At 40.1% G+C, this 12787-nt stretch overlaps 3 protein-coding genes across 3 annotated transcripts in view; all 3 read left to right on the top strand.

Moving 5' to 3' along the window:
- The first annotated feature begins 618 nt into the window (after positions 1–618).
- Positions 619–3141, top strand: LOC103312010. The gene has a single exon (XM_008191976.2). The coding sequence runs from the start codon at positions 619–621 to the stop codon at positions 3139–3141; it is 2523 nt and encodes an 840-aa protein (XP_008190198.2).
- A 2492-nt stretch (positions 3142–5633) lies between these two features.
- Positions 5634–9758, top strand: LOC103312011. Its single transcript, XM_008191985.1, has one exon. It carries the CDS (start codon positions 5634–5636, stop codon positions 9756–9758), a length of 4125 nt encoding a protein of 1374 aa, XP_008190207.1.
- A 1504-nt stretch (positions 9759–11262) lies between these two features.
- The window catches only part of LOC107882196, a 1657-nt gene continuing 132 nt past the window's right edge, over positions 11263–12787 (top strand). The window contains exon 1 of the mRNA XM_016800236.1: positions 11263–12771. Coding sequence (XP_016655725.1) covers positions 11263–12771 — 1509 coding nt within the window. The remainder of the gene's footprint in view (positions 12772–12787) is intronic.

Below are 12787 nucleotides of genomic sequence, written 5' to 3'. Positions count from 1 at the left end.
CGATTTTCAAATCTAGAAAGGCGTTTTGCAAAGGAACCAAGTCTCGCAAACGAATATAAGGCGTTCATGACCGAGTACCTCGAGATGGATCATATGGAAGTCGCCACCAACACTACCAATCCATGCTATTACCTACCTCATCACGCTGTGTTGAAGGCGAATAGCCTAACTACCAAACTTAGAGTAGTATTTGATGGATCAGCTGCATCAAGCTCAGGGTTATCATTAAACGACATTTTGTTAAAGGGACCAAAATCCCAACCGGATATCATCAACATATTATTGCGGTTCCGTGTCCACAATATTGCAATTACAGCAGATGTGGAAAAAATGTATAGGCAGGTGCGAGTGGCAGATGAAGACTGTGACTTCCAGCGTATATGTTATCGTGCTAATCCACATGATCAGTTGACAGAATATAAACTGAAGACTATAACATACGGCACTAAAGCCGCCTCATTTTTAGCCACTCGGTGTCTCACTAAAATCGCTGATGAAGTGAGTGATGCCTCAATTAGAAGAATCATTTCTCAGGACTTTTATGTGGACGATCTGATAAGTGGTGGAGAGTCAATAGAAGCAGTGCACCATATCTACTGCCAGCTGCATTCTACTCTAATGCAATATGGATTTCCACTCCGAAAGTGGTGTTCAAGCTCCCGCCAACTTATTGATCTCATACCACAACAACAAGGCGACAGCAATTTTCTCATAAACATGAGCGAGGATGACACAATAGGGACATTGGGCCTTCTATGGCAACCAGCATCAGACAATTTTCTATTTCTAGTTGAACAATGGTGTCCAGTAGCCAGAATGACAAAACGATCTCTCTTATCTGACATTAGTAAGGTGTTTGATCCAATTGGTTTGTTGTCTCCCGTGTTAATCAGAGGAAAAATTTTCTTGCAGCAATTGTGGTCATTAAAAATCAGCTGGGATGAGGTGCTTTCTGAAGATTTACAAAATCGTTGGACAAAATTTTATACTAGTTTGCAGTACTTAAATCAGGTGATCGTTCCAAGAAAGGTCATGATGTCTCCTTCGTCAAACATTCAGCTCCATGCCTTTAGTGATGCTTCCCAAGAAGCATTCGGAGCTTGCGTTTATATGCGTTCAATGAAATCTGATGGCAGTGTTGACGTTCGATTATACACCTCAAAGTCCAGAGTAGCCCCTATGAAACCATCAACTATTCCGAGATTGGAATTATGCGGAGCACTATTAGCAGCAGAACTCGCCAATGACACATTAGCTGAACTCAAAGCGCTAAATGTCAATGTGCCACCAAACGATGTATACCTATGGTCAGACTCTTCTATAGTAATTGCTTGGATACAGAGCCAGTCTCTATTTTCGGCTTATATATCAAACAGGCTTGCTCGAATCCTTGACGTTTCTTCTCCTGACCAGTGGCATCACGTGCCTACGAAGGAAAACCCAGCAGACTTAATTTCTCGGGGGATTGATGCCGCATCCATTTCACAGTCGAAATTGTGGTGGCATGGACCCTATTGGCTGATGCAAGGAAAAGGCAGGTGGCCTAACAGCTATAAAACACCAGATACCCTTCCTGAAGTTCGTGCAGTAAAGCTGGTACTCACAGCATCAAGTACACCTGCACCTTGGTTGTTAGAGAAATACTCAAGTTGGTCAACATTGCTTAGAATTACAGCTTTAGTACAGCGCTTTATCAATAATTGCAAATTTTCGTTTTTAAATAAACGCGATAGACGTACAGTTGGCTTTTTAACCATCACAGAAATTGCAGATGCTGAACGATTCTGGGTGACTAATGCTCAAATCAGCGCATTCGATGATGAGTTGTCTTCTTTAAAGGCAGGCAAGCTGGTACGTCGTTGTAGTCCACTATTCAGACTAAGTCCATTTATCGATGATCATGGAGTGATAAGAGTAGGTGGTCGCCTGGTGAACTCACCCATAAGTTATGACTCAAAGCATCCAATGGTATTGCCTTCAAAAGGCATGGTAACCAAGATGATCTTCATTTATGAGCATCGTCGCTTAATGCATGCTGGCCCTCAGGCATTACTTGCTCATGTGTCACGGAAGTACTGGCCTCTTAGAGGAAGAGAAATCGCTAGAAAAACATTCCATCATTGTTTACAATGTTTCCGCACAAAGCCGACATTCCTCTCGCCAGTGATGGCCCCGTTACCACGTGAAAGAGTCACCATTAGTCGGGCATTCTCGAAAACAGGAGTGGACTATTGTGGCCCCATCATGGTGAGAAGTGGACTCAGAAGGATCACACCAACAAAAAGTTACATATGCGTGTTTGTATGTATGGTAACAAGAGCAATACATTTAGAATTGGTTTCCTCATTAACAACAGAAGACTTTCTGGCCACACTCTCCCGTTTCATGGCTCGGCGAGGACAAATTTCAGTGCTGTATAGTGACAATGGCAAAAATTTTGTTGGTGCTGATCGAGCATTGCAATCTCAATTTAAAGCACATAAAAAAGACAAAGCTGTAAATGACTACTTAAGCATTAACGCTATCCAGTGGAAATTCATACCAGCAGCAGCGCCTCACTTCGGAGGCCTGTGGGAAGCGGCAGTCCAATCAGCAAAGCGGCATTTATATCGAGTATCAAAGGGAGTGTTATTAACCTATGACGAAACCGCGACGTTACTTTGCAAGGTAGAGGCCGCATTAAACTCAAGGCCCTTGACACCTATGTCGTCAGATCCTGGTGATTTAAACGTATTAACACCTGGGCATTTTCTGGTCGGTGGCCCTTTAATGTTGCCTCCTGAACCTGACCACTCGACAGTTCCTCAAAACCGATTGCGCAGATTCAAGCTTATGCAAGCACAATTTCAAATATTTTGGAAGCGATGGCTGTCAGAGTACCTGCCCCAATGTCAAAGGAAGGGAAAATGGCTAAAAAGAACTCGAAGTGCTGTGGTCGGCGACATTGCAATATTAAAAAACGAATTGTTACCACCGTTACAATGGCCTCTGGTCCGGATAACAGAGATTCATCCAGGGCGAGACGGTATTGTTAGAGCAGTCACTGTGCGCAACTCTGCGGGTCAATTATTCAGCCGTCCAGTGGTGAAGCTGGCATTTCTACCAACACCTGAAGATGAGGATCAGGATACAGCTGCCTAATCATTGTTAAAAAAAAAAAAAAATGTTTTCAAAAATAATTATTTCTTTTTATATATCATGGGTTTGTTTAATTTTTTTTTTTTTTTTTTTTTTATATATATTTATACACACTTTCAATATGCAGTTTTTGAAAGGCCTTATCCTTTCAAAAGGGGGGTATATGTTCGCGCCATTAGGCAGCGCGAAAAAATGTTGTGCCACAGCTGCGCACGTTGTCTCCCTGCCAGCTGTGATACTAGCGGTCGCTCTTATCAGGCTGTGTAGCCGTATCAGTCATCGTTGTTATCCGTCGTGTGATTGTTAACCGTTTTTGTAAGTTAAAAACGTTTTTTCGTGAATTTATTATTGTCCCTCACTTCATAATTGAAACTTTTCGTCTTGTTCGTAATATGTCAGTCGTTTAATTTTTTTTTCTTCTTTTGCCGGCACTCGAGCTGTGAGGTGTTCCAGCCAGTGTCAATATATTCAATATAACCAGTACTTTATACAGCAGGCACAAGGTACAAAGTGCAAAAACCTTGTGGCCCTAGCGTGTTACACATTAATATTTTATTCGTCTCATTTTCAATTCGTGTCTAATTTCATCGTTGTTTCTTCGTTCATGTTGCCTGTTCTGTGATTTGCGTCTGTAAGTATCGTTCGTAGTCACTACATTGTGCAATTCTAATATTATTTTCCCCATTCAGGGCGTTCAGAGACATACTTATAGAAGCACATGATTTGTTCGTTGTTGGTGAATTGCATGTTCAGTGATTTAAGCGTCTGATCTGGTGGCTCGTTAGTCGCACGTCTCGGGTTTGTCACATATTTTAGTATTACATTGTATTATTTTTTATTGTAAAAATTAGTGCATCCCGAGACGGTAGCGTTCCGGTTTGAAGCCGCTAACGAACACCAGATCCCAGGTAACAGGCTGACGAGCCTCATATTATTATTATACATTTATTATTGTGTTGAGCCAGCAGGGCTACCTATTAGTTTTTTAACACATTATTATATTGTTGAGCCAACAAGGCTACCTAGTCATTTATATTGTTTTGTATATTTTTGGTAAAAATAAAGTTATCATTATCAAAAGTTGCTTCTTGATTAATTTTATATTTATTATTATTACTGTATGATAATTTAGAGCAGTGCAACTCAGATTGCAACAGCGTAAAGGCACATCTGTTCCTTTAAGGCGCAGAGGCTAGGTGCGCTCAAACATTTTTGGTGACCTCGACGTGATATCTGTACTTATATAATTGCATTAATTAATTATTATACAGTTTAACATTATTTAATCAAGAAGCTTCTTATCATATTATTATTGTATTGCTAATTCTGGTCATTTTTATTATATCAAATTACTAAATAAGAAAACTATTTCATACTTGGTATGTTGTATTGATATTACTGTATTTGTTTTCACATTGTTGATCATCATCTTATTATATTCATTAACTCCAGCAACATGACTCCTCCCATTTCTTCACAATTAAGCAAACTACTAAAGAAAAGATCTTCCATCAAATCATCTGTTGAAGTGATTCGCAATTATGTTAACAGATTCAACAAAACCACACAATCAAGTCGTCAACTTCAAACAAGACTTAAATCATTAATTCAATACATTTCTGAATTTAATGAAGTTCAACAAAGTATCTCAGATCTGGACCAAGGGGAAGAAGATGAGGCTGCGCGACTGGAGTTTGAGGACATGAATATGACACTATTAGCTGACATGGAAGACATGGTCGCTGAAATGAGTACTGCAACAGTTATAAACACATCACATCTTTCTAGTGCGTCAGGCGGAGAGACAGTAAGGTTGCCAATGATACAGCCTCCGACATTCAATGGAAGCTTGGAGGACTGGTCATCATTCATTGATACATTCAACGCCTTATTCCACAATAATGCACAGTTGAACGATGTTCAACGACTGCACTACTTGAAGTCTAGTGTAACGGGTTCAGCAGCTGATATTATAAAAAACTTTTCGATAACATCAGAAAATTACAACGTTGCTTACAACGAATTAGTACGCCAATATGAGAACAAAGGTCTCACCATCCAGAGCCACATTCGATCACTTCTCCATTCTCCTAAAGTAAATGCACCATCTGCAGTTGAGCTTCGCAACTTACATCATCATGTAGCGTCACATGTCCGTGCTCTCAAGGCATTGGGACAGCCAGTGCAACATTGGGACGCATGGCTTGTGACACTAATATGTGGCCAGCTTGATTCTATCACTGCCAGTGAGTGGCAACTGCGACAAGATAAGGAGCTACCATCTTACAAAGATCTTGAGTCATTCTTGGCAAAACGAGTAACTGCTTACGAAGTTGGTCTCATATCAAATCCTTCAGTTGAAAAGGCTTCACGAGCAAAAAATAGCAATCATAATAACAAAACATTTTTTACTCACTCTGCCGAAGGAAAGGTAGTTAAGTGTCCTATCTGCACACAACCTCATAAAATCTATTCATGTAATAGTTTTTTTGAAAATGTCAATTGCTGAAAGAAAAAACGCCGTTGCTGCTGCAAAATTATGTTACAACTGTTTAAACTATGGACATCAAATTAAAGACTGTCGTTTGTCGTCATGCCCAAAATGCAATAAACGGCACAATTCAAAATTACATGAGGATACCCCATCGAACAATTTACTAGCTGAATCAAACTGCGCTGAAGTAGACACGAGTGGAAGTGCACCCAGTTCAGTATTTTTAGCAGGTGCTACTAATGTTCAAAACTCTGATGTCAAATTCAATGTCATGTTGTCAACGTCCATCATTATGGTCCAAGATCCAGCTGGAAATTGGTACAAGTGTAGAGCCATCCTAGATTCTGGATCTCAACTTAATTTTATCACTAACGAGTGTGCAAGGAGATTAAAGTTGCTATCACATGGCAACAAACAACAATTCATTACTGGTATCGGCTCCATAAGTTCATCAGCTTCAAGTTCATTCTCAGCATCTATTTCTTCACGATTTTGTGCTCATGAAATGACTACTGTCTTACATTCATTATCTACAATAGTAAATGTATTACCCTCCCATAGGATTGAACGGAGCGACATTATGTTACCAAGACACATTATGGACGAACTTGCCGATCCAAAATTCGATGAACCAGGCAGTATTGATATATTGCTTGGGTCAGAAATATTTTTCGACATTTTGGGCACTGAAAAATGGCCACTCACAGAAACTGCTTCGTTACGCAGCACAGATTTTGGCTGGATAGTCGTAGGAAAAATGCCTATCAAGTTCAGTCAAGTCAAGCATACATCAAACGCTGTGTCTTCGAGTTCATCCTTGTCCTTATTTACCTCAGTAGCTGTACAGAAAACAGCCAATGAACAAAAGGCAGAAGCGCATTTTTTATCAACAGTGGCACGAGACAAAAACGGCAGATTTGTTGTGAAGCTACCGTTTGCCCAGGATCCACAAGCATTAGGCGACTCACGAAACATGGCCCAAAAGCGATTTTCAAATCTAGAAAGGCGTTTTGCAAAGGAACCAAGTCTCGCAAACGAATATAAGGCGTTCATGACCGAGTACCTCGAGATGGATCATATGGAAGTCGCCACCAACACTACCAATCCATGCTATTACCTACCTCATCACGCTGTGTTGAAGGCGAATAGCCTAACTACCAAACTTAGAGTAGTATTTGATGGATCAGCTGCATCAAGCTCAGGGTTATCATTAAACGACATTTTGTTAAAGGGACCAAAATCCCAACCGGATATCATCAACATATTATTGCGGTTCCGTGTCCACAATATTGCAATTACAGCAGATGTGGAAAAAATGTATAGGCAGGTGCGAGTGGCAGATGAAGACTGTGACTTTCAGCGTATATGTTATCGTGCTAATCCACATGATCAGTTGACAGAATATAAACTGAAGACTATAACATACGGCACTAAAGCCGCCTCATTTTTAGCCACTCGGTGTCTCACTAAAATCGCTGATGAAGTGAGTGATGCCTCAATTAGAAGAATCATTTCTCAGGACTTTTATGTGGACGATCTGATAAGTGGTGGAGAGTCAATAGAAGCAGTGCACCATATCTACTGCCAGCTGCATTCTACTCTAATGCAATATGGATTTCCACTCCGAAAGTGGTGTTCAAGCTCCCGCCAACTTATTGATCTCATACCACAACAACAAGGCGACAGCAATTTTCTCATAAACATGAGCGAGGATGACACAATAGGGACATTGGGCCTTCTATGGCAACCAGCATCAGACAATTTTCTATTTCTAGTTGAACAATGGTGTCCAGTAGCCAGAATGACAAAACGATCTCTCTTATCTGACATTAGTAAGGTGTTTGATCCAATTGGTTTGTTGTCTCCCGTGTTAATCAGAGGAAAAATGTTCTTGCAGCAATTGTGGTCATTAAAAATCAGCTGGGATGAGGTGCTTTCTGAAGATTTACAAAATCGTTGGACAAAATTTTATACTAGTTTGCAGTACTTAAATCAGGTGATCGTTCCAAGAAAGGTCATGATGTCTCCTTCGTCAAACATTCAGCTCCATGCCTTTAGTGATGCTTCCCAAGAAGCATTCGGAGCTTGCGTTTATATGCGTTCAATGAAATCTGATGGCAGTGTTGACGTTCGATTATACACCTCAAAGTCCAGAGTAGCCCCTATGAAACCATCAACTATTCCGAGATTGGAATTATGCGGAGCACTATTAGCAGCAGAACTCGCCAATGACACATTAGCTGAACTCAAAGCGCTAAATGTCAATGTGCCACCAAACGATGTATACCTATGGTCAGACTCTTCTATAGTAATTGCTTGGATACAGAGCCAGTCTCTATTTTCGGCTTATATATCAAACAGGCTTGCTCGAATCCTTGACGTTTCTTCTCCTGACCAGTGGCATCACGTGCCTACGAAGGAAAACCCAGCAGACTTAATTTCTCGGGGGATTGATGCCGCATCCATTTCACAGTCGAAATTGTGGTGGCATGGACCCTATTGGCTGATGCAAGGAAAAGGCAGGTGGCCTAACAGCTATAAAACACCAGATACCCTTCCTGAAGTTCGTGCAGTAAAGCTGGTACTCACAGCATCAAGTACACCTGCACCTTGGTTGTTAGAGAAATACTCAAGTTGGTCAACATTGCTTAGAATTACAGCTTTAGTACAGCGCTTTATCAATAATTGCAAATTTTCGTTTTTAAATAAACGCGATAGACGTACAGTTGGCTTTTTAACCATCACAGAAATTGCAGATGCTGAACGATTCTGGGTGACTAATGCTCAAATCAGCGCATTCGATGATGAGTTGTCTTCTTTAAAGGCAGGCAAGCTGGTACGTCGTTGTAGTCCACTATTCAGACTAAGTCCATTTATCGATGATCATGGAGTGATAAGAGTAGGTGGTCGCCTGGTGAACTCACCCATAAGTTATGACTCAAAGCATCCAATGGTATTGCCTTCAAAAGGCATGGTAACCAAGATGATCTTCATTTATGAGCATCGTCGCTTAATGCATGCTGGCCCTCAGGCATTACTTGCTCATGTGTCACGGAAGTACTGGCCTCTTAGAGGAAGAGAAATCGCTAGAAAAACATTCCATCATTGTTTACAATGTTTCCGCACAAAGCCGACATTCCTCTCGCTAGTGATGGCCCCGTTACCACGTGAAAGAGTCACCATTAGTCGGGCATTCTCGAAAACAGGAGTGGACTATTGTGGCCCCATCATGGTGAGAAGTGGACTCAGAAGGATCACACCAACAAAAAGTTACATATGCGTGTTTGTATGTATGGTAACAAGAGCAATACATTTAGAATTGGTTTCCTCATTAACAACAGAAGACTTTCTGGCCACACTCTCCCGTTTCATGGCTCGGCGAGGACAAATTTCAGTGCTGTATAGTGACAATGGCAAAAATTTTGTTGGTGCTGATCGAGCATTGCAATCTCAATTTAAAGCACATAAAAAAGACAAAGCTATAAATGACTACTTAAGCATTAACGCTATCCAGTGGAAATTCATACCAGCAGCAGCGCCTCACTTCGGAGGCCTGTGGGAAGCGGCAGTCCAATCAGCAAAGCGGCATTTATATCGAGTATCAAAGGGAGTGTTATTAACCTATGACGAAACCGCGACGTTACTTTGCAAGGTAGAGGCCGCATTAAACTCAAGGCCCTTGACACCTATGTCGTCAGATCCTGGTGATTTAAACGTATTAACACCTGGGCATTTTCTGGTCGGTGGCCCTTTAATGTTGCCTCCTGAACCTGACCACTCGACAGTTCCTCAAAACCGATTGCGCAGATTCAAGCTTATGCAAGCACAATTTCAAATATTTTGGAAGCGATGGCTGTCAGAGTACCTGCCCCAATGTCAAAGGAAGGGAAAATGGCTAAAAAGAACTCGAAGTGCTGTGGTCGGCGACATTGCAATATTAAAAAACGAATTGTTACCACCGTTACAATGGCCTCTGGTCCGGATAACAGAGATTCATCCAGGGCGAGACGGTATTGTTAGAGCAGTCACTGTGCGCAACTCTGCGGGTCAATTATTCAGCCGTCCAGTGGTGAAGCTGGCATTTCTACCAACACCTGAAGATGAGGATCAGGATACAGCTGCCTAATCATTGTTAAAAAAAAAAAAAAAAATGTTTTCAAAAATAATTATTTCTTTTTATATATCATGGGTTTGTTTAATTTTTTTTTTTTTTTTTTATATATATATTTATACACACTTTCAATATGCAGTTTTTGAAAGGCCTTATCCTTTCAAAAGGGGGGTATATGTTCGCGCCATTAGGCAGCGCGAAAAAATGTTGTGCCACAGCTGCGCACGTTGTCTCCCTGCCAGCTGTGATACTAGCGGTCGCTCTTATCAGGCTGTGTAGCCGTATCAGTCATCGTTGTTATCCGTCGTGTGATTGTTAACCGTTTTTGTAAGTTAAAAACGTTTTTTCGTGAATTTATTATTGTCCCTCACTTCATAATTGAAACTTTTCGTCTTGTTCGTAATATGTCAGTCGTTTAATTTTTTTTCTTCTTTTGCCGGCACTCGAGCTGTGAGGTGTTCCAGCCAGTGTCAATATATTCAATATAACCAGTACTTTATACAGCAGGCACAAGGTACAAAGTGCAAAAACCTTGTGGCCCTAGCGTGTTACACATTAATATTTTATTCGTCTCATTTTTCAATTCGTGTCTAATTTCATCGTTGTTTCTTCGTTCATGTTGCCTGTTCTGTGATTTGCTTCTGTAAGTATCGTTCGTAGTCACTACATTGTGCAATTCTAATATTATTTTCCCCATTCAGGGCGTTCAGAGACATACTTATAGAAGCACATGATTTGTTCGTTGTTGGTGAATTGCATGTTCAGTGATTTAAGCGTCTGATCTGGTGGCTCGTTAGTCGCACGTCTCGGGTTTGTCACATATTTTAGTATTACATTGTATTATTTTTTATTGTAAAAATTAGTGCATCCCGAGACGGTAGCGTTCCGGTTTGAAGCCGCTAACGAACACCAGATCCCAGGTAACAGGCTGACGAGCCTCATGTTATTATTATACATTTTTTTATTGTGTTGAGCCAGCAGGGCTACCTCATATTATTATTATACATTTTTTTATTGTGTTGAGCCAGCAAGGCTACCTATTAGTTTTTTAACACATTATTATATTGTTGAGCCAACAAGGCTACCTAGTCATTTATATTGTTTTGTATATTTTTGGTAAAAATAAAGTTATCATTATCAAAAGTTGCTTCTTGATTAATTTTATATTTATTATTATTACTGTATGATAATTTAGAGCAGTGCAACTCAGATTGCAACAGCGTAAAGGCACATCTGTTCCTTTAAGGCGCAGAGGCTAGGTGCGCTTAAACATTTTTGGTGACCTCGACGTGATATCTGTATTTATATAATTGCATTAATTAATTATTATACAGTTTAACATTATTTAATCAAGAAGCTTCTTATCATATTATTATTGTATTGCTAATTCTGGTCATTTTTATTATATCAAATTACTAAATAAGAAAACTATTTCATACTTGGTATGTTGTATTGATATTACTGTATTTGTTTTCACATTGTTGATCATCATCTTATTATATTCATTAACTCCAGCAACATGACTCCTCCCATTTCTTCACAATTAAGCAAACTACTAAAGAAAAGATCTTCCATCAAATCATCTGTTGAAGTGATTCGCAATTATGTTAACAGATTCAACAAAACCACACAATCAAGTCGTCAACTTCAAACAAGACTTAAATCATTAATTCAATACATTTCTGAATTTAATGAAGTTCAACAAAGTATCTCAGATCTGGACCAAGGGGAAGAAGATGAGGCTGCGCGACTGGAGTTTGAGGACATGAATATGACACTATTAGCTGACATGGAAGACATGGTCGCTGAAATGAGTACTGCAACAGTTATAAACACATCACATCTTTCTAGTGCGTCAGGCGGAGAGACAGTAAGGTTGCCAATGATACAGCCTCCGACATTCAATGGAAGCTTGGAGGACTGGTCATCATTCATTGATACATTCAACGCCTTATTCCACAATAATGCACAGTTGAACGATGTTCAACGACTGCACTACTTGAAGTCTAGTGTAACGGGTTCAGCAGCTGATATTATAAAAAACTTTTCGATAACATCAGAAAATTACAACGTTGCTTACAACGAATTAGTACGCCAATATGAGAACAAAGGTCTCACCATCCAGAGCCACATTCGATCACTTCTCCATTCTCCTAAAGTAAATGCACCATCTGCAGTTGAGCTTCGCAACTTACATCATCATGTAGCGTCACATGTCCGTGCTCTCAAGGCATTGGGACAGCCAGTGCAACATTGGGACGCATGGCTTGTGACACTAATATGTGGCCAGCTTGATTCTATCACTGCCAGTGAGTGGCAACTGCGACAAGATAAGGAGCTACCATCTTACAAAGATCTTGAGTCATTCTTGGCAAAACGAGTAACTGCTTACGAAGTTGGTCTCATATCAAATCCTTCAGTTGAAAAGGCTTCACGAGCAAAAAATAGCAATCATAATAACAAAACATTTTTTACTCACTCTAACGAAGGAAAGGTAGTTAAGTGTCCTATCTGCACACAACCTCATAAAATCTATTCATGTAATAGTTTTTTGAAAATGTCAATTGCTGAAAGAAAAAACGCCGTTGCTGCTGCAAAATTATGTTACAACTGTTTAAACTATGGACATCAAATTAAAGACTGTCGTTTGTCGTCATGCCCAAAATGCAATAAACGGCACAATTCAAAATTACATGAGGATACCCCATCGAACAATTTACTAGCTGAATCAAACTGCGCTGAAGTAGACACGAGTGGAAGTGCACCCAGTTCAGTATTTTTAGCAGGTGCTACTAATGTTCAAAACTCTGATGTCAAATTCAATGTCATGTTGTCAACGTCCATCATTATGGTCCAAGATCCAGCTGGAAATTGGTACAAGTGTAGAGCCATCCTAGATTCTGGATCTCAACTTAATTTTATCACTAACGAGTGTGCAAGGAGATTAAAGTTGCTATCACATGGCAACAAACAACAATTCATTACTGGTATCGGCTCCATAAGTTCATCAGCTTCAAGTTCATTCTCAGCATCTATTTCTTCAC

Source organism: Acyrthosiphon pisum, unplaced genomic scaffold (genome assembly GCF_005508785.2).
Source record: "Acyrthosiphon pisum isolate AL4f unplaced genomic scaffold, pea_aphid_22Mar2018_4r6ur Scaffold_21191;HRSCAF=23265, whole genome shotgun sequence".
NCBI classification, from domain to species: Eukaryota; Metazoa; Arthropoda; class Insecta; order Hemiptera; family Aphididae; genus Acyrthosiphon; species Acyrthosiphon pisum.
The sequence above is the reverse complement of the archived record's forward strand: the minus strand, read 5'-3'. Positions and strand labels throughout refer to the sequence as shown.